Source organism: Lagenorhynchus albirostris, chromosome 21 (genome assembly GCF_949774975.1).
Source record: "Lagenorhynchus albirostris chromosome 21, mLagAlb1.1, whole genome shotgun sequence".
NCBI classification, from domain to species: Eukaryota; Metazoa; Chordata; class Mammalia; order Artiodactyla; family Delphinidae; genus Lagenorhynchus; species Lagenorhynchus albirostris.
The window spans coordinates 18,033,446-18,056,252 of record NC_083115.1 but is presented as its reverse complement, the minus strand read 5'-3'; the positions used below and the strand labels follow the sequence as shown (position 1 = coordinate 18,056,252).

At 42.0% G+C, this 22,807-nt stretch overlaps 1 protein-coding gene and 1 non-coding gene across 2 annotated transcripts in view; one reads left to right on the top strand and one right to left on the bottom strand.

The window, feature by feature from the left end:
- Nucleotides 1-22,807, top strand: part of MTUS1 (microtubule associated scaffold protein 1) — a 160,007-nt gene that overhangs the window by 113,841 nt on the left and 23,359 nt on the right. Inside the window, 2 exon segments of the mRNA XM_060136618.1 lie at nt 9,722-9,936; nt 18,468-18,534. Coding sequence (XP_059992601.1) covers nt 9,722-9,936; nt 18,468-18,534 — 282 coding nt within the window.
- Nucleotides 1,371-1,490, bottom strand: LOC132512838 (U6atac minor spliceosomal RNA). Its single transcript, XR_009538357.1, has one exon. It is a non-coding gene; the product is annotated as a U6atac minor spliceosomal RNA (small nuclear RNA).

Here is a 22,807-nt window from a genome sequence, read left to right as displayed (position 1 = left end):
CTTGTTAGATGATGAAAATAAAAATATTTTCATTTGACATCTGTAGAATTTTTAATGATACAGGCATGAAATTGCATTACTTGCAAATTTTTTTAGTATGCTCTTTTAGTCCTGAAACAAATCCGTAAACTATTTTTTTTTGCTCTAATCTATTTGTTTTTTATAATTTATTTATTTATCTTCGGCTGCACTGGGTCTTCATTGCTGCACGAGAGCTTTCTCTAGTTGTCGTGAACGGGGGCTACTCTTCGTTGCAGCACACAGGCTTCTCATTGTGGTGGCTTCTCTTGTTGCAGAGCATGGGCTCTAGGCGTGAGGGCTTCAGTAGTTGTGGTGCACGGACTCAGTAGTTGTGGCTCTTGGGCTCTAGAGCGCAGGCTCAGCAGTTGTGGCGCACGGGCTTAGTTGTGGACCGCAGCATGTGGCATCTTCCTGGACCAGGGCTCGAACCCATGTCCCCTGCATTGGCAGGCGGATTCTTAACCATTGCACCACCAGGGAAGTCCCACAGATCCATAAACTTTTAGCACATTAAGGTGGACTTGTAGATTATTTAGAAAGCCAACAAACTGGCGGATGTTGTACCTTCTTAAAAGTATTTCTGAATGTAATGAATTTCTATTAACTTTTCTTTATAGTTAGTAGTCCATTTTAAGAACATAAGAGATCTGCTTTATTCCCTGCCAGCCACATGGAAAACGTCTACGGTCAATTTTGGATTGTTTTGCAGGAAAAATTGTCTAAGCAATAGTTATCCTGAAATAGGTGTGTTTAATATGAATATGCCTTCTATTCTGTAATCTGCTTTTGAAATTAAGAAAGTAAAACCACTTTATATATAATACAAGTCATTGCAGCACTTCCAAAAATAGAATACTGTAAAATTTTAATAGGTGTCCTACAGTACCCCTCCCCAGCCACCTGCAAAAGAATTAGCTTGGGTAATGTTAACAGTCTAAACACTGTGCTTTGCTGAACTTGAAATGTTCCGTAGTCAGCAAATGCCATACCTACCCAGAAAAAGAAAAATATTAGGGATTCCCTGGTGGCGCAGTGGTTGAGAGTCCGCCTGCCGATGCAGGGGACATGGGTTCGTGCCCCGGTCCGGGAAGATCCCACATGCCGCTGAGCGGCTGGGCCCGTGAGGCATGGCCACTGAGCCTGCGCGTCTGGAGCCTATGCTCCGCAATGGGAGAGGCCACAACAGTGAGAGGCCCGCGTACCGCAAAAAAATACATATATATATTATATATGGCTCCTAATTATGACTATTAACTTTTCTAGAGCAAACACATAATGAAAGGAACCCTGAAAAGGTTTATATAAATTTAAGCTAATAATTGATAACACGAACATGTTCGTTTGTTTGTTTAAAATGATGGTTGGATGCCACAAAGTAGTTCTCAGTGCCTTAACTGTGTGCCTGTTGTCAGGCCTGAGGGCCTCTTCCATCCTTGTCAAGGGGAGTGCTTTCTCCTTTCATACAACACTGAATAATAATTCAGAAAAAGATCTTGGTAAGATTGTCTAGATTTCCGTGGGGGTGCAGTTCAATTGATCAAGCTGGGAAAGTGTGTTAATAGGCTTATGTTAGGGGCTGCATTCAGGACAATGGGAAATAAAGAGCTGATTTGCTCCCCAGGAAAACGCCCCTGCAGATGATTCAATTTGGAAAGCGTGATGGAGCAGGTGAGGCTAGAATAGAGTCTCTTTGGAGAATAAGGAGCAGAGTGTTAGAGAATGTCAGTGCACTTCGCCACCGGGTCCCACGCCACACGCCCCCTCCCTCTGCCCTCTCTCGCATTCCCACACGCTCATCTGCTCCTCTCTGTGCTATCTCTGAGCTGGAAACGGTGACTTATCCTGGGTTCCTCTTGATCCAACTGGTCCAGAAGTCTTCCTGTTCTGCCTCATAAACACATTCATCATTTCCTGCCTGTTCTCACTGCCCTGACCGCCAGTTCCCCTCCCTGGGCCTCCCTCCTGGCCACTCTCCTCACCAGCTCAGATCTTCTTTCACTGTGTCTGCAGACCCCTGCTTGGCACCATTCTGTGTCTCCTACGAGAGAGAGAAAACCTTGTACAGCACACATGTCTCGCCCCTGTTTATGCTTCCAGCCACATCATCTTACTTTAATTTCAGGAAAGCTTTGCTGTCAGCATTGAATACCAGGACCTCCAGGGCCTCCCATACCTCTATGCCTTGGTGTTTTCTGGCCTTTGCTGTTCATCTGTCTGCCAAACATGCAAATGTCCATCCAAACTCTGTCTCTAGAACCCTTTCTTGACAGCCCCAGATCTAGGTGTTTCTCCACCTGTACTCTCACCACACTGTGTACATAATTCTGTTACCTAATTATCAAATCATACGGCCATTGGTGATGGCCTCTTTCTGTCTCTGCTGCATAAAAAAAGTTCCTTGAGAACAAGAACCAATGTGTTAGAAGCACATCCAACAGACATTTACTGAGTGTACAGTGGGTGATCATTTCATCACTGGGCACTCCCTCTTATCAGAACACATATTTCCTAGTAGTTCACGTTTAAGGCTTTCTTGTCATGGAATATCCCAGGGTAAACACCCATAAATACCCATCAAATCCTGAGGAAACACTGACGGAAAGAACTTGTGTAAAGATAGGTGTCCCTAGGAAGGGTTTTAGATGTGTAGGTTCAGATTAAGGCAGAAAGACGGGAATCAGTTGTCTGTCCAGGCTGCTGGTTGAGCCCATTAGCTCATTACTTACATTTTATTAACCCACAAGCATTAGTTTTCAATGCAGTATGTAGTAGAAAGCATATAACAGCCAATGACTGTCACATTCACAGGCAGGTGAATATGTGAGAGTCGAACAGGAAGAGATTAATACCGTAGAAGCAAGGTGTCTTCATGCATCCTTGTAGAGCACCACCTTCTTCTACGTGCCTCCACCTTTTGATAAGTATTTGGCAAGTGAATGAATAATGAGTCAATAGGCACATAGAACACTGGGCAAACATTAGTTACTGAATGCTGTGTATAGTTTTGTGTTTCATTCAGGTTAAGGCAAGCTCTCCTAGTAAGTCTTGTCTCTTACTTGATTTTAATATTCGGAAAGCCAGCGGATTTCCGAATATTAAAGTGGCTTGTTTTGCCTTCGGATGGATGTGTCCTCAGCAGCTAGTAGGTTAGTCCCTGTCTGAATTGTTAAGTCTCTCCCACAAAAACTGTGTTTAGCCTTGAAGTGGGGATCTGTATGCCTGAGTGACTTGAGCCTGAAACATGGGCTTGTTCTTCTTTCCCCAACTATTTTCTTTAAGAGGATGATAAATAACTTCGTTAGGCGAGTTTTAAATTTTATTAAATTGAGGTTTCTGAGTGGAAAGAACAAAGACAGTAAACAGTGTTATCCAGCTATTTTTCAAGTGAGCAGATGTCTTGGATTCAGGACTTTTATTTTCCTGATGGAGGTTTCAGTTTCATTGGAATGAACCTCAGGAAGGTCAGACCAGACATGGCAGTGGTAATTATCTTGTCAACACGCATCCGAATCTATGTAGAAGTTAACACGTAATTTTAAGTTTTCTGAGTAAGTTGATTCTTTGAAATTAGACAGCCTGTTAATAGGTATAATAAATAAAATATTTTATAGTTTTTTTTTTTTTTTGCGGTACGCAGGCCTCTCACTGTTGTGGCCTCTCCCGTTGCGGAGCACGGGCTCCGGACACGCAGTCTCAGCGGCCATGGCTCACGGGCCCAGCCACTCCACAGCACGTGGGATCTTCCCGGAACGGGGCACGAACCCGTGTCCCCTGCATCGGCAGGCGGACTCCCAACCACTGTACCACCAGGGAAGCCCCTATTTTATAGTTTTAAATACAGCTGCATTATCAAAACAGTAACATGTTAATAAATGGAACACAAGGGCAAAGTTTGGTTCATATTAAGCTAATTTCCTATAAATAATGAATTTTGTAGAATTTAAGGGAAACTTGTTTTTTTGGCATTATGAGGTACTCTGTTTATGAGCATTAGGGCTTTGAACATCACTGCAGATTTTTGCCTCATCTGTTCTTCCGTTGGGCCAGGAGTGAGGAGGAAGGGAAAGATGCTCAAACTGGGTCGTCAGCTACCATGTGGTACAATTTTGTCCTCAGGGAGCACAGTATGTGGAGTGGAAGATTGAGGTCACAGTGTGCTTTTCCAGCTCTAGGTAGAGTGCAGTCTGTTTGCTTATTTGCTCTTAGGTTGAAATTTGAAGACATCTAAACCTATTTTAAGAATTCACGGGCTTCCCTGGTGGCGCAGTGGTTGAGAGTCCGCCTGCCGATGCAGGGGGCACGGGTTCGTGCCCCGGTCCGGGAAGATCCCACATGCTGCGGAGCGGCTGGGCCCGTGAGCCATGGCCGTTGAGCCTGCGCGTCCGGAGCCTGTGCTCCGCAACGGGAGAGGCCACAACAGTGCGAGGCCCGCGTACCGCAAAAAAAAAAAAAAAAAAAAAAAAAAAAATTCACATTCAACAGAAGCTGTGTTATTTAGACTTCTGTCCAGATTCCGCATGGAAGAAACATGGATTGACGTATGTTTGCTTGATGGTTAAGTGTTAAAGATTGAAGCTCAGAATTCATTGTAACCATCTTTAAAAAATGTTACGTTTTAATTTTGAACAGGTAATGTATTTACCCTGTGGTTAAAAAATATTTAAAAATGCATTAGAACACCTATATCTATCTGGTTCTTATTTCCTTCTCTGAAAAGGTAAACATTGTTAGTACTTTCATATGTATTATACAATAGTTTTGTTATGAATTTATAAGCAAAAAAATGTGTTTATATTCCCATCATCTTGACACAATGGGGCACATCATCTACATTGTTCTTCACTATGTTTTTTCTTTACCACAGAGAGCTTCCTAGTTCTGTTACAGCTGTAACATTTCACTATATAAGTGTACCATACATTTATTTAACCAGACCTCTACTTATGGACATTTGGGTTTTTTTAATCTTTTCTTTGCAAACAAGTTTGCAATGAAACCCCTTCTGTAGGTGTTATTTTACTCCTGTGTAGGATTCATGATAGAATAAATTCTTGCTTACCAGCTGTGAGTCCAACAGTTTGTGTGAGGGTGTGTTAGAGAAGGCTTATCACCAAATTTTATGTTCTTAAACATCAGTTTGGGTATATGACACTATGCAGACAGACATCATCAGAATTGTTTTAAATGTTTGAATGAGATTCTCCGTGGGCAGCATTGAAAACTGCATCGTGATGTACGTGATGATTTCTGCTGATTTCTATTACTTCCTGAGGCAGAGCGGTGTTTGAGTTCTAGGTGTGGTGTTTGGGGTTTCCATGGCTGGACACTTAGGAACTGATGTTGATGTGTGAGATTCCCCACTCTTGAAATTCCAGTTCTCCAGCTATTAAGAAAGCCTGAGAGACAAAGAAGGTGGTACCGTCTTGAGTCTTCTTGACACCTTGAGTTTTCCTGAAGCAATAGTTTTTTCTCCTCTACTTCTCTAGTTAGATGGAGTTCACACCCTAACACTTAACTGCAAATGATGGTGAAACAGTAACCAGTCAAAGCACAAATGAGAAAGCAGCTAAGAACCAGGAGACATGCATGATTGGAATGCAATCAGACTTGGACAGTTGATGTTTTCCAGGGTGTACCTTAACAAAAAACTGCTTAAGTTCATTCTCGCGTGATCTTAGCAGCGTTCGTAATATAGTATCAGGTCCTAGAGAATTTTCTAAACTTTCAAAAAATAGATATGCCTTGACACAGTTAACAGTTACAAAATGTGAGGAATAGGACTTTTATAAGCACAAATGCCATTTTGTTACCAAAAGCTAAAGCAACCAAAATGTAATAAAGGAAATGTGTAGATACTAACTCACTTGTGGATCTAAGCCATCTGAATTCTCAGCAGCAAACTGGGGAGTAGCTTACACTGTTGCACTGACAGATTTGAAAAAACTAAGTGTTGGTTGGGCCTGGGGGGGACAAGGCATGAAATGGGGGAAGGGGGTCAAAAGGTACAAACTTCTAGTTATAAAATAAATAAGTCATAGGGATGTAATGTACAGCATGGTGATTAAAGCTGATAATTCTGTATAGCATATTTCACAGTAGCTAAGAGAGTATATCTTGTTCGCATCACAAGAATAAAATTTTGTAACTGTTATGGTGACAGATGTTAACTAGACTTATTGTGCTCATTTCACAGTATATACAAATAGTGACTCATGTTGCACACCTGAGACTAATATAATGTTATATGTCAGTTATACTGCAATAAAAACATGTCAAATTACATTTCGGATGGTAAAAAAAAAAAGTTTGTCTTGGGAATTTGAAGCCACAATTGCATAAAAAGAGCCTTTAACTAAATTTATTGAAGTAAAATAAAAACCATCATAATGGTTTCAGAGGACTCATTCAACGCTTATTTTTTACAATTTTTTATACACTTTTTCAAAAAGTATTGACAGATTCTTAACATTTTGTAAATATATTATTTTAAAATCGACTTTATGTCCATGAAGAAACACTAGAGTTAATCTCTCTAAACCAAGAAAAGATAGACATCTTTAAAATAATGTTAGAGGTGGAATTAACCATTCAATAAGAAAAGCAGATAAAGGAAGGTATATTATATACATATAATCAAGGAGTTTAGCCAAACAATATTACTAAGCAAATAATTTCCATAGACTTGTAAATTCAAAAAGTCTTGATAATCCAGTGAAAAAATTTTAGTTTATAAAGGAACCAAACATAAATACTTAGCTGCTGCCCAACTTTGGCATAAGAGATAATTTGAAGGAAAAAAATTTTGGTGTTACAAAAAGAATACCTGTATTCTGAATGTGAGTGTAAGAAACAATGCTTAATGAGTTAATTTACATTTAATTTAATATATTTCCTTAGAAATAACTTATTAGAACATGACTAGTTAATACTAAAATTCATCTGAGAGACTAAGTGGGCAAGAAACTTAAAGAATGACTTCTCCAAAAATGTTAATATAAAAGATTTATTTCTCAGATTTTGTAAATAATTATAACCTGACAGTTTAAAAACTGATATTGTGGTAAATAAGAAAATTGATTAACATAGAAATTCTAGGAAGAGAATGGAAAGTTGTTAAGGATTCAAGAAATGGTAACTTCAGAGCAATGAATAGTAAATGAACACATATGTCAATAAGTATTGGTAGGACATATAGCAGTGATAACGGTCAGGAAAGTGAACCTGTATCTACGTATGTTGCAGGAAATTCTAGATGGTCAAAGAGTTAAAAGATGTTTTTTGCTCTTCTGTTTGTATAAAATCATATAAAACACTATATAAAAGGTAGGTATTTATCCGTAAATATCGGTAGGTATTTATCCGTAAAATTTATCTGTAAATATCCAGTAATATTCATTATTGAAATGAATAGTTAGCAGATAATGGGCTTGGATGAATTAAAGTAACATTTTGTTAAGGTTATTGCATAAATGTTTATTTTTAATTATGTAATATATTACATCCCCACCCCATCTCCACTTTCCAGAATGGGTGGGAACAGAAGCCTAGGTTTTGACTTGGGGTCTGTCCTGTAGAAGCTGTCTATTCCCCGGGCTAGGCCCTTCGCATCCTTGAACTTCACCTTCCTAATGGAGGGTTACTGGGAGGACCACAGAGAGGGAAAGTGAGAAAACACTATAAACAGTAAAACAGTGGAGTTATTATATGTTATATGACAAATATCATCCCTGGGAACATTTTATTTGTTTATTTGTTATTGTTTGTTTATTTTATTTTTTGGCCATGCTGTGCGGCATGTGGGAACTTAATTCCCTGATCAGAGATCGAACCCGCACCCTCTGCAGGGGAAGCGCAGAGTCTTGACCGCTGGACCACCAGGGAAGTCCTTGGGAACATTTAAAATTTTAGAAAATGACATAGAGGAATACTGATCTCAGATATTTGGATAAATTGTAAACTGTTTAGATTATTTTTCATCAGTATGTGACTCTATAAAGTTCTCCTTTCAGGACTTTAATGTTATGACTGAGAAGACTAATGCATACTTTCCCGTCTCTTTAAGTATTTTTAAAACACAATAAATATTTTAGTCATTTTAGAACTGAGAATTATCAAGTATTAATACAAATGTTGAGTTGCTTAACCATGGAACGCTACCATAGAAAATGAGAGCCCTTTTCCTGTTTTGTTTGTTTTTGTTTGTTTGTTTGTTTAACTTAAAGAAGATATTGAGTGTATTTTGCCATTGCTTCTTGGAACATGAATACTGAGGTTTCGTTTTCCTTCAAGAAATCGCTGTTTTCTTCCCTCTAAAAAATTAGAGAAAATTAATTACTGTTTATAAAATTGTCTTAGGTTTGTCACCATAGAATGTGGATGCCACAGGGAATGACTTTGAGAATAAGGAAACATTTATTTTTTTAGTTTCTTGTCTTTTTTCCCCTAGATTTAGATTTGTTTTGGTTATTCAGCCTACTTATTTTAAGAAGCTAAGCAGCTTGTTTCCTGTTTTTCCAATTCTGTTTGACATTTAAAGTGACTGAGACATTTGGAATGGTTCCAAAATGGAACAGTTTTTTCATGTAAAATAGAGTAGAGTAATTCCCAGGGTACCATGAGAGAAAGTGAGAAATCACTTAGCATGGCGTCTTAAATGGATTTGGAGTACTAGCATGTGCTTTAAAATAAAATTTTTTAAGCCGTATTACCGCTTGAAGGGGGAAAAGAAACAACAAAGCTTGTATTTGATAGAAAACGGAAGAGTGTAGTCAAGAGTATAATACTTTTTTTTTTTTTTGTGGTACCCGGGCCTCTCACTGTTGTGGCCTCTCCCGTTGCGGAGCACGGGCTCCAGACGCGCAGGCTCAGCGACCATGGTTCACGGGCCCAGCTGCTCCGCGGCATGTGGGATCTTCCTGGACCAGGGCACGAACCCGTGTCCCCTGCATCGGCAGGCGGACTCTCAACCACTGCGCCACCAGGGAAGCCCCCAGGAGTATAATACTCTTACTGAATCACTTTGCTGTACACCTGAAACTGACACAACATTGTAAATTAACTCTAGTCTAATATAAAATAAAAAAATTTTAAAAAGAATATAATACTCTTAGCAATGAATTTAAAGATCAGGGGTTAAATATGAGTAGATTTTCAATGTATATGTGGTGATTTATCAGGAATTAGGAAGTGATTCATTTAGAGTATAAATCTTTGTAAGGACCAGGCCATCAGCAGGGAGAGGACGGGAAGTTGGTAAGAAACGTATAAGAAGAGGGAAAGGCACTTAAAGTCCAGTCATTCGTGTGTTGTTTTTCAGCCTGTGTGATCAGAATGGACAGTCAGGGTTCTCGTCACAGACAAATTTCTGTACCAATTTACCTGGAAAATTAGAAACTATGAAATCAACATTATTTTGCACGCCATTTTCATGTTTCTGGATTGGTACATCTGTTTGTTTCATGCCCCTAATTCTCTGCCCCGTATATGACTTATGTCAGAATTAAAGCCATCGTCTGTGTTTCTGAGTTCCAGAAATCCTGATATTTGATTAATCCCTGTTCTCATCCATATGCTTTCCTTATGTAAACATAACTTAAGTGCATTTCTGTGGCTTCTCTAGTTGTTTGTGAAGCCAGATGGTGGTGGTTATAAAAAATTAAAGTCACATATTTTCCTACCTATATATTCATTCCTTTTGCAGTTGAAAAGGGCAGACAGAAGAGTCCCAGAAGTTTATGTATCCAGACCCAGACATCTCCAGATGTGCTCTCCTCAGAAAAAACACTTGAGTTGGCTCAGTATAAAACAAAATGTGAAAACCAAAGTGGATTTATCCTGCAGCTCAAGCAGCTTCTTTCCCGTGGTAATACCAAGTTTGAAGCATTAACAGTTGTGATTCAGCACCTCCTGTCTGAGGTAAGGATGTGATGTGTACCCTCTAAACAGCCTTCTCACTAAGGCCGGGGCAGGCAGGGGGATGGGCAATGCTCATGCTCCTGTCTTGTGAATATCTTTAAGTTAATGATGGGTAAGGTCACGTAGAATTCACCCAATTATGCTTTTGTCAACTCATTTGATACCCGAGTCACTCTCTAGAAATCTGGGATTGAAACATTTCTTAGTACTTCTCTTTCTCCTCTGGGGTCTGTTAGACCAACAACAGTGAAAACGTAATTGCCTGTTAAACCTCTATATACCTCTAGACTATATTAGCATTGCCAATTGAAAAAAGTTAATCAGTCGATCTAAAAAAGAAATGCAAAATTTTATTTGAGCCTAATTGAGGATTTTAGCCTGGGAACAGCATCTCAGAAAGCTCTGAGAATGGCTCCACCCCTTAGAAGTCAAGGCACAGTTATGTATAAGTTTTTTGAGACAGAGGGCGACACATTATTGACAGTTTACACAATCCAGATCTGCAAGTACAGAGTGGTTGGTCATGTGACCCCTTACAAGATCTAGAGGGAATGTTATCTTTAAGGAGTTGCCTTGGTGCTGGGAGAGTGTTGCTCTTTATGGTTGAGTAGGTATTTCTCCTGATGGGGGAGGTCTGGTTGATGTATAATGCAGATACACAATGCACAATAGAAGGGAGAGAGGATGCCGAAGGGCAGAGAAAATTTTTTTATGTTTAAATTTTTCTTGCCATAGAATATGAATTTTATTTCACAGCATTAAATTTTTTCACTTAATATTTTATCTAGCCATTTGTAGTTTTCCATATCACACTGAACTTAATCCTTTGAAAAATGAGGTTGATTATATTTATGGGTCAAAGAACACTTTTTTTTTTTTTTTTTTTTGCGGTACGCGGGCCTCTCACTGTTGTGGCCCCTCCGGTCGCGGAGCACAGGCTCAGCAGCCATGGCTCACGGGCCCAGCCGCTCAGCGGCATGTGGGATCCTCCCGGAACAGGGCACGAACCCGTGTCCCCTGCATCGGCAGGCGGACTCTCAACCACTGCACCACCAGGGAAGCCCTAAGAGCCCTTTTGAGGTAACTCCCAGTAGTGGTCTAGAGAGTCTTCAGAATTTCCATCCATTCCTAAAATAGTTTGTGGTACAACAAACATGAAACAGATTTTCTTTGCTTACTTACTCTTCCCTGATATTCTACAAGGATGTTAATTCAGGAATTAGTTAAAATTCATTGAGAAAACCAAGTTTCTATGAACGTATGCTACTGGCATAGCAACAAAAAGTATAATTATTTAAGGGGAAATACTGGGTTGAGAATGTAGCTTGAGCTCGCTAGATATTTTTAAATCACTGTTTTAAAGATGAGGATACCTGACATCTCAAGAAGAATACTGTTCAATCTGCTTGTTCTCTAGTTCAGTTCAAGCCAACAAACCTATACTCATTTCTTACAGAGGCTACTCTGATGTGGTTGCCGTCTGGGGCAAAGGGAGATGCAGGTGAATGAGACTTGGTCTATGCCTTTGACGAGCTGCTAAGCTAGCAGACAGTTTAAATCAGTGTTTGGTGAACAATTTACAGCTTTGTTCAAATGAACTTTTTGGAGGGGGAGATGCAGACATTTACCTAGTTTTTAAATTACAGTAGCATACAGTATTTTTGTTTTTCTTTATTATATGAGAGGAATTTTGAGAGTTGGTTTATGTAACCAAGTAAGCTAAATTGGAAACTACATAACGTCAAATGTAGGGAACAATTAGTTTGTCTATTTAGTGATAAACCAATTATTTATTTTACTGTATCTAGCCTAACAACCCCATGGTCAATTCTTTTCTCTCCTTTATCTCCCACATGAAAGCAATCAAGTATGGTGAGTTCTCATCCCACACTGTTTCTCCCCTTCCTTCATCTCCTCTTTTCTATCTCTACCGATGCCAACCTTGTTCAAGCCCTGGATAACTGTCTCCTGGATTATTTTAATAACTTCTTAACCAGTCTTGAGCCTTGCACCCTCTCCTCTGTAATCCATCCCAATCACTGCATCCCAAAGCATTCCACATTACTGATTACCTTCAGTGGTTCTCCATACTCCACAGCTGATTTTCCCAGTATGGTAGCCACTAGCCTTATGAAGCTGTTGAGCATTTGAAGTGTAGCTAGGCTGGACTGAGATGTGCGGTAAGTGTAGAATACACACAGATTTCAAAGACAATATGAAAAAAGGATGTGAAATATCTCATTCATAACTTTTCTGTTGACTGTATGTTGAAATGATAATTTGGACATACTGGGTTAAATAAAATATATTGTCAGATTAATCTTTAAAAAATGTGGCTACTTGGAAATTAAAATTACATACAGGGCTCACATTATATTTCTCTTGGATGACTCTGGTGTGTAACTTGGAATATAAGACTCTCTGTAACCTGGCACCAACTGCCCCTTTTCACCTTCCGCTCACTGCCGGTGTGCTCCACCTGTATAATCAGGAAGGTAAAGGAGAAGCAAGAGGGGTTTAACATTTGTTGAATATTTACTAAGTACCAGACGTTCTTACTTAATAAAATCCTCTCCAAAATGCAAGTTGGAGTTCACAAATAAGAAAATTGAAGGCTTCCCTGGTGGCGCAGTGATTGAGAGTCTGCCTGCCGATGCAGGGGACACGGGTTCGTGCCCCGGTCCGGGAAGATCCCACATGCCACGGAGCGGCTGGGCCCGTGAGCCATGGACGCTGAGCCTGCGCGTCCGGAGCCTGTGCTCTGCAATGGGAGGGGCCACAACAGTGAGAGGCCCGCATACCGCAAAAAAAAAAAAGTTACTTTCCTTCCATATGACTTGGCCCCTAAACACAAACCAAGCATTTTATCAGGTGATCAACTGGAGAAAGATTAGGTCCAACACTAGAGAAAATATTTCACTGGGTCGGGCACACTGAGAGATGCTTCAGTCCACTGCAGGGCAGACTCTTAATGAGTTTCATGGATTCTTGTATCGCATGTGAATTTCATCTTACACCCAATTTAGATCCTAATGCCCATGTAACTGTGACTCCGTTGAATTTCTTAAAATTCAGCTCAAAAACACCCTCTTTTATGAAGACTTTCCTGGTCCTTCTAGCTCTATGTTTTTTCTACTCTCTGTATTCTAGGAGCACTTAATATTTCTCTGTCACTGGTTACCTAGTAGGTAACCATTTCCAAGTTGTTTTTACTTTTTAAGACAGTCAGCTCGCTGAGAGCTGGACCTGCTTCTGGTGCTTTCTTAGGAAACCACCCCAGGTGCTATGGCAGTGCCTTATACATAAGAGATATGCAGGGCGTATCTCAATGAACAAATGCATCAATAAAGAGGATGGGGGCTTCCCTGGTGGCGCAGTGGTTGAGAGTCCGCCTGCCGATGCAGGGGACACGGGTTCATGCCCCGGTCCGGGAAGATCCCACATGCTGCGGAGCGGCTGGGCCCGTGAGCCATGGCCGCTGAGCCTGTGCTCCGTGGCGGGAGAGGCCACAGTAGTGAGAGGCCCACGTACTGCAAAAAAAAAACAATAAAAAGGACGGAATCCCAGATGTAAGATGAACATATAAAGTCTTTATGTAAATGTTCTTTGCTCTTTTCTAGTTCTTTATAATCAATCAGCAAATATTTACTGATTGCCTAATGTGTACAGGGCACTGTTAAAAAACAGTTGGAAAGGAAAGATATAACCAAGGGAAAAGTTAAGCAATTTTTTCAAACTTTTTACTTAACCCTTTGGTTCTCTCATACCCATTATAGAAGTGATTGATATATAGATATGTAGATAGGTAGATATAGATTGTAGATCTATACTGATCTATATATACATATATATCTCGTTATTGCTAATTTTTCCTAAACCATTTCAGAGCATTAAAATATAGGTAAAAATCGTTGATTATAGGGAATCCTGGAACTGTCACTTATCCTTTTGTTGCAAGTCTATTTAATAACTACAACCTGGGCTTCCCTGGTGGTGCAATGGTTGAGAGTCCGCCTGCCGATGCAGGGGACATGGGTTCGCGCCCCGGTCCGGGAAGATCCCACATGTCGCGGAGCGGCTGGGCCCGTGAGCCATGGCCGCTGAGCCTGCGCGTCCGAAGCCTGTGCTCCACAACGGGAGAGGCCACAACAGTGAGAGGCCCGCGTACCACAAAAAAATAAACAAAAAAAAAACTACAACTTTACCACTTTAGTGGTAGACATCATTCATTACAGAGCAGAAGTTCTAATGCATGTCTCATGAATCTGGAAACCAATACCACACTTTCTGTTTCTCAGAGGACACAATGTTGTTAGTTTTAGTTCTGATTCTTGGTTTATCCTTGAATAGTTGTACAGTGTTCTGTGCAGGCAGACCGAGTGCCAGACAGTGTTGATGTTAGTGATCCCAATTTCTTCATGAAAGTTTCTGGGTACCTCAACCCAACCTCTGACCAGTTATTCAGTGTGCCTCCAATTCTGTTTTTGCTAGTGGAATCTAACCTAAAGTAGCACCTGAACAAAGATGAATTTTGAACGACACTAGCAGTCTATAAATAAAAATGTCTCAGACCAAAAAATTGGACACGATTCATGGTGTGGTAGTGGGGATGGAGGAGGTCAGAGAGAGCATGCATCTGAGCCATCCGACGTGGCTCTTTCCTGCAAAATCCCCTGTGCTTTTGACACTCTCCCAAGCTAGCAAATTGAGGCTCAGTGATGGGATGACAGCCGGAGACTAAGTGCCTGTGTCCCAGGGACTCCTAATCTAATTATGGTGAGTCCATTTTTTTCTTGGAGCACTTCATATATTTAATGTATGAGTATAAAAGCATTTTTCCCAACCAGATTCCCACCTCCCTCTTTTTTTTTTTTCCTTCGCATTGTGTGGAACTCTGCATGTTACAATACAAAGAAAATTAAATAAACTTGTTATCTGGACCATAAAGAGTTTATCATCTAAGACAGAAACACTGATATAGGAGCAGCTAAACAAAAAGAAACAGGCAGTCAGTATCTAAGTGACAAATGCATTTTGTCATCTACAAAGAAAGGGTAAAGGTCTTAAAGGGCAAGCTACCAGGAGAGTCAGGTAGAAAGTAACACTGAGTATGTGCCTATTATGATATGGGCACTGTGGTCGGCATTTCACATAGGATCGTATTTAAAGCCCTTGGTTTTTCCATTGTCCTGTACTGCTTCCGCTCAGATGAGGTCATCTGCCTTGAGTTATTGGGCCTGGATGTCTTAGTTCTACCTACGTCTCAAGCTTCTTGAAGCAGGAGCCATGTCTTAATTTTTTTCCATATTTTCCCCAGCATCTGGAATGGTACTTGGTAAGCTGGTACTGAGTACTAAATTGCCAACCAATTCAGAAGGATAAATGTCCTGTCTAGGTGTGTGGGGGAAGGGAGTAGTATCTATGATTGACAGTTAGTATTCCCTGAAGGCTTATAGAATGGGTCAGGTACAGAACACCAAGCCTTCCAGCTTGTGGAGGTGGGACATGCATGGCAAGCATGACTTGGACAGAAGAGGAGTAGGGTGTCTAAACAGGAGCTGGGTGATTGAGGTTCATGGAAGTGTATTTTTTATGCACTCAATGGAAGACTCTTGTCGAGCAAGGGCATTTATTTGTACCCAGAATATGGGATAAAAATCTACCAATCCTCTGCAAACTAGTGTGGAGGGAGGCTTTCCATAGTTCAGGAGTGGGGTTGGTGAGGATGAGGGCTAGGGTGGAGGCATCACTAATAGAAAAAGTGCAGTGGATTCAAGACACATTAGGAGGGAAGAACTGACTGACTGTGGCACAACCCATTAGACAAGGAAGAGTCCAAAACGATCCCATGTTTTCCTGTTGCTGCCACTGGGATTGACAGAGGTTGGAAGACATCGATGGCTTCTGGGCACTGAGGAAGGCTGAGTGCAGTGCAGCTGGGGGCAGTGTCCCCATGTGTGCAGTCGGCCCTTGGTACCTGTGGGGACTGATTCCAGGACGCCCCCGCCCCAACAGCAGGTACCAGAATCCGTGGATGCTCAAGGCCCTCATATAAAGTGGTGGAGTACAGTTGGTCCTCCACGCCTACATCCCAGGTTCCACATCAGGGATTCAACCAACCTTGGATTTCAACTGTACTGAAATTGCTTGTCCACAAAGTCCCTTTAATAAGCAAAAAGACTGCCTTGTAGATACTTGGTGATAGGATGTAAAAGTTCACAGAATCACTCCTGGAAACTTTACACCAACTTAAGTTTTCAATTTTCCATATTTAAGGATTTCTGTAAATTTGAAAAGTGATTTACCTTCTTGCCAGCTTTTCCTTCTATTAAGGATTTAGCTCTTAGAAAAGAGTGAATTTTAAGCAAGGTCACCGAATGTGTTACAGGACTGCTTGCGTGTATCTAGCAAAACAGTCTTCTGGGTCTCTTGTCACTCGAGTGATAAAACTTGCTGATACTTAACTTGAACTAGATCACAAAGGCTTAAATTTGAGATTAAGAGAAGTATATAGTATATATATTTTTATTCGCTTTTTTCGCCAATTTTATCTGGGCTGGTTTTCCTCAAACTTTAATTTTTACATTAGAAAACTCATTGCTTGTTCACTTAAAAAAAAATGGACTTACTGATTTGTGATTTCAGAACAACCTAATACTACGTTTTAAAAATCAAGCATTTAGAATATCATTAGGGCCAAAATGTACTCATTGAGAAAGTGTTCCTTAAATTCCAGTCACTGTTAAATGTCCAGGACAGTGCTAGTGTATCGTTAACTTCCCTAGCTCTTTCGTGAGAGACTTACAAAGTAAAAGGAAAAACCATAACATATATCTGATCTCCAACTCTCAATTCAGCAGGTCACACTTCTTAAAATGCCAGGGAACCACGTTGTAAGCATTTAAATGAATTTTTCCGGAAAACATCATTCATTTTATAATGTCATGTTAAATTCTCCGTCACAACACACACTTTCACCGTTCCTCACCTCGTCCATAACTCACTTAGCACACAGGTTTTGGAGAATAAATTTCCTTTTTCTATTAGCAAGTATGCTCATCTAATGACCCCTAATTAGAGAGGGGAATAAAAAGGTTCCCAAGTCATTATCCACGCGGAGGCGGCCGGTTTTTCTTTCCCCTGTACCAGCTGATATTTGAAAGTAAGTGGCAATCGATCAGTCTAAGCGCTGGCTCTCGTTTTTCATAAATGAAGGGCTGTGGCTTTAAGCAGTCGCAGGCAGCCTGTGCCAAAGGCAGAAGCTGCAGCCTCAGCTCCTGTGAGGAGAGAGGCGTCCCAGGCACACGCTAACCTGCAGGATGCGAAGTAAGGCCAACCGAAGACCAATGGCGCTCCTCCTGGTGGAGCTTTGAGTGTAGACCGGCCGGACTGGTGGGTGGCTTGCCCACCTGCGCGGGGCCGGGAGGGGGGACTTGGAGAGACAGAAGCTGGAAAATGGGCTGCTCCGGCAGCAAAGTGTGCCTCTATTCTCCATGTGCAGCAACGAGGGTAATTAGTATTTGTTTATAGTGCTTTTCTGAAAGAATGCCAGGGGCGAAGGCAGAGGTGGTCTGGCGTGAGGGGTAAACGCTTTGAGTGACAAGCAACTCTCGCCTGCAAAGGCCGGTCTCATGATCTCCGTCCGCAATGCTGCGACCCAGCTGCGGTGGGAGCTCTGTCTGGGGCGATCCCCGGGAGGGCATTTCCAGAGAGCTTTGAATTCTGCCTTTTCCTTCCTTACACGCTGGTGGGAGGGAATCTGCCTCGTAAGAAACTGTATCTAATTGCTGTGTTTGTACAAGCATGTGTGTCTGTGCGCTTGCGGATGAGTTGCTGGTAACTTAGAAATGGTTCTCCTTGGCAAGATTGATAATTGCTTTTTTGATTCTGAAACAGCTGCCTGGTTTTCTTTGATTCATTTCTCTAACATCTCTTCAGAATGATCGCTGATCCAACATATTATCATCTTTAGAAAATAACGCGTAGCTGAGTAAAATTAATTTCATTTTGTTTTTAAAGGATTATTTTTTTCGCCGTGGCTTTGTAAGAGAAAGTAAAAAATCCTTTTTAGAAGTAAACGATTGGCCTCCTAAGGAAACTTTTCTATTTGCAAATATAGGATAAAGTTCATATAAGTGCCTGTGTTTAGAACATTAAACGTTTATCTTAGACTGATTAGGCCTTTTATTGCCCTTGGAGGAGGAGAATGCATTATGTCTTAAGTATGCCTTAGCTGAAAGGTTCTGGGATCAGCAGTGAAGCATGGCTCAAAGTAAATATTTTTAAACGGGCCATCAGTGCCTCAAATGAATGTTTCACGAGGACCTGAGAAAATACAGATTTTTTGAAATGTGAATTTCCTTAACAACTAAGGGACATCTGTGTTTTTTAACAACACAAACTGTTAGCCTAAATGATTCATATCTTGGCTTCTCAGTTCTGAGTCTCATTTTCCTGGTGATAACAAATGTGTGCTTTACTGAAAGGGACCCTCTTGAAAACATGAGTAACTTGATGTGTGTTTTCCACAGCGGGAGGAAGCATTGAAACAACACAAAACCCTATCTCAAGAACTTGTTAACCTCCGGGGAGAGCTAGGTAAGAGCTTTTTTTTTTTTTTTTTCCTTCTTCCAAGTTTTTCGGGGGGAGGGGAAAATTATCCCAGTTGGTTTTCCTGTCTGCATGGTGTCTCCTGGAGCTGCCTGCTGGCAGTGTCAGCCACTCACTCCAGTATCTGTGCAAACACTGACCATCGACGTTTCTGTTGAATCTTGGCAGTTTGACCTCAAGTTCATGGAATTCTGGGCACTGATCTGACTAAGCCTAGCAGAGTTTCTGATGACCAAAACATTTCTTTTCCTGGAGAGAGGGACGGAATGCTTTTTGTAAGTGTGTGGATTACAGTTAGATAATTCCGTCAGGTTTTTTTCTTTCTGGAACCATCTTTCACATGAAAGAGTGGTGAGGAAATTCCCTCTCCAGTAGCAGTAATGATATTGCACTTCCTTGGGTGCCCTGTGAATAGTGGGTATAGCATTAGAAGGCGCACTCTGTGCTATTCTTCCAGCTGGACTGGCAGTGAGAAGGACCCAGCTCCACAGGAAGCCAGGTGTCTCTCCTGCCTGTGGCACTCACCCCCCAGGGCTGCTCTTTCCAGGCCAAACTCTCTTCTAGTTCTTGTCTTTCCTGGAAGAGCCCTGGGTTCGTGCAGCAGAGACAGTGCTGCCTTTCCTGCCTCAGCCTGCGTGTTAGAGCGAGCTGACTGCCTCGGGAGCCCCATGCACTGTAGGCACCACGGCCCTAGACAGTCAGCTTCCTGCTGTAGCTTCAGCCAGGTCTGGAGCAGTTCATTGAAAGGCTGCCTTCCTTGCCCTTTGCGGTTTTCTGTGTGTGCTGAAAGCGTGTGTAGGTACGTGTATAAATAATGCAAAGGCCGCAGCCAGAGTTGAAAATTATGTTCGTCTAGTTCCAGGAGAAACTGCTCGTTTTTCTTTGGACAACACCAGAGTTGAAATACTGTCAATATAATTTGCTGGACTTGAACCCTCTTAAGTCCCCCTCCCCTACCATGCCCGGGCAAAGATCAAGTAGCCATGAACGTGGGGTGAAGACTTCCGTCTATATTCCTCTTCTCTCTTCACCCCCCGAGGCAGGGCAATGCCAGACTCCTGACTCGCCCGAATACCTCGTCCTGGGCATCATTTTCTCCTGATCTTAGGAAGGACTCTTTTGGGAAGAGTAATTGTGAGACAGATGGAACTTCAGGACCCCAAAGACTTGAGAGTTCTAGGAAAACAGTTCAAGGAAACCACAGATAAGAAACAGCCTGGCTCCCAGGGACGTTTAAGGCTCTCTGCCAGGTTACTGAACGTGACTGGTGTCCTTTTGATTACCCGGATGACCAACTTAACTTGCTTTTGTCTGCACCTTAAGTAATGTAATGGATATAGGGTTAGCAGATCAGAAGAGAGGTCTTTTTGTGTGTGTTTCAGGGTTCGCTCTAACCCGGTAGAGGTGGAGAGGAGCCTCGCTGGGGCTTCACGTTTCAGCCTCCCCCCAAGACGAGGCAGATGCGCCAAGGGAACACTGTTCTCATTCAGGCAGTTTGAATGGGGGAATCCTCTTTCCACCTTTCAGTGGATAGCGCGATTCAGTGACCTCAATGGGACCCAGGGACTCATTACCTCCCGTTAGTTACTTAGCCCGACAGGAAATAGCTGTAGCCATTTGCACCCACTCTCACCTTCCCTGTGATAAGGAGCCGGTGCCCCGGTGTGGCTTTACTGCTGCTCTTGGAGTGTCAGGATGCAGTGTTTGGCCCGTCCATATCATCCGGTCACCCAAGGCTACGCTCTCAGGAAGTGTGGCGTTACTGCCAGTGAATCAGATTGAATTGTTCACATAACAGCGTGGAGCATTTGGGGGAAGATTTTTGGTTCCATGAGGGGAAGGGAGAGAAGCCTTCTTCTGATGGAACAGTCCAGGAAGAATGTTCTCAAAGCTGCCGGTTTGATTGATTGAGCTGCAATAGGAATAAGTTCACACCACAAAGTTTACAGCTCAGTTTTCAAATGTGAGGCAGTGGTACAAAGCTGTTAGACTGTGTGGTCATACTGTCCAGGTTCAGATCTTTGGTAGCTGGGTGACCTCGGGCAGGGGAGACGGAGCACACGCCTTCTGTCCCAACTTCATTCTTTGTAAAATGGCGGTAGTGTCTGCCTCAAGGGTGGCCACGAGAATTACATGAGGTAACTTGTTGCAAAGCGTCTACCACCAAGTATTAACTGCTATCAAGTAGTAGTTGTTAAGATGCATGCGGTTGACAGATGTGTAGTAACGGCATTTGCTATTTTGCGAGGGCAGAGACTCTGCTGCAGAAAGGAATAGTAATTCGACTAAATATTATTAGAAATGCCTCAGGACAGGTTATTTTTGCTCTTCACGTACAAATGGAAAGGTGAGATGTGATGGCTCCCTTCCTGATATGTTAGAGGCGCTTGGGGTGTGGAGTCCACCGTCTGGTTTTTGTGCTTCTAACCGTCCACTCCTGGTTAGAAGTTACCTGGCTTTTTTGAGCACAGTTTCCTCACTGGTGATAGGAAGTTAACATGCATGTTGCTGGATTTTTTTGGAGTTTGAGTAAGGTGGTAGTACATGTGAAGTGACTGGCATAGCGACTGGTCCATCACAGGCAACTCAAGAAAAGAGAGCCACCACCATCAATGCCATCAAAGTACCCACCTTTCCCCTCTGACATAATGGGGCATCTTCCCACTGAGTAGTTTTTCTTTACCTCCTCTATGAAAATTGAGGCAAGGTTCCCAAACTGCTAAGAGCTGCAAAGAATAAAGGACAACTCATAAGTGCAGGGGCCCTGAAACCCAAGTAAAGTCTGCACTTTCGATCTTCAGACCTCACTGCCTCCGATGATCTCCTCCCCTGACTGACTTGCCCACTGTGGTCTCACTTGTGCTCCCAGGTTAACCCAGCTTATTACCTCCAGCACAGCCTGTGTGTATCTGCATCTGAGCCTGCTTTGTGGAACAACATAACATTTGCTTCTGCAAAAAAACTCTTTGAAAACCCCCTCACAGTCTCCTCAGAACCAAAGCGTGCGGCTCCCTTTGCTCCAGAGAGCCCTTGATATTTTGCATTTGTGTATATACTATATCTTGTGTTTTCCTATTGTCTTCAGACAGTAAACTCTTTTTATTGGGGGGGGCGGTCTTTGTTGCTGCGCACGGGCCTTCGCTAATTGCGACGAGCGGGGGCTACTCTTCGTTGCGGTGCACGGGCTTCTCATTGCGGTGGCTTCTCTGGTTGCGGAACACAGGCTCTAGGCACACAGGCTTCAGTAGCTGTGGCACGTGGGCTCAGTAGTTGTGGCTCACAGGCTCTAGAGTGCAGGCTCAGTAGTTGTGGCTCACGGGCTTAGTTGCTCCACGGCATGTGGGATCTCCCGGACCAGGGCTCGAAACCGTGTTCCCTGCATTGGCAGGCGGATTCTTAACCACTGCAACACCAGAGAAGTCCCCAGACAGTAAACTCTTTAATTGCAGAGATCCATTCCTGCTTCCTATGAAGATATATATATATGCTTTCCGTTTTCATGGGTAATTAATAAACATTTATGGGCGTTTTAGGTTTTAAAGTTTCTTTTCTCTCTTTTTTTGGCTGCACCACGTGGCTTGTGGGATCTTAGTTCCCCCACCAGGAATCGAACCTGGGGCCCTGGCAGTGAAAGCATGGGGTCCTAACCACTGGGCCGCCAAGGAATTCCCTAAAGTTTCTTTTTATTTAGGAACAATGTGTGAAAATTGACGAAAATTGTGGAGTGAGGGGTAAATAGCCCATAGCTCCATATTTTGGCATATTCCTTTGTTTATATGAATATATACCACTTTGCACTCTTTTATTATTATTATTATTAAGGTATAATTTACATGCAGCGGGATGCTTATTGTTGCATCAGTTTGACAAACACACACACTCATGTAACCTACACCTTTAGATTACGTTTCCAGTAGACCCTCTTCCCCTAGAAGCAAACACTGACCTTATTTTTATCACTCGAGGTTAGTTTTGTCCATTCTGCAATAGAGTTTCATGTAAATGGAAACACACAATAAATTCTCTTTGTGTCTGGCTTCTTTCACGCCTAATGTTTTTGAGATCCTTCCATGTTATCGTAGATACTCTGATGTTTAAACTTATGTCGAGCACTTTCCCATTTTGCCTCTTGGTCTTCATACGCTCGTGGTTAATGATCACGGTAATGCCTTTTGAGTGGATGTAGCATAATTTCACTTACCCCTTCAATAATGTCATCATAAGGCTTTCATTGTCGGCTGTTTTTCTTACCCATTCCCAT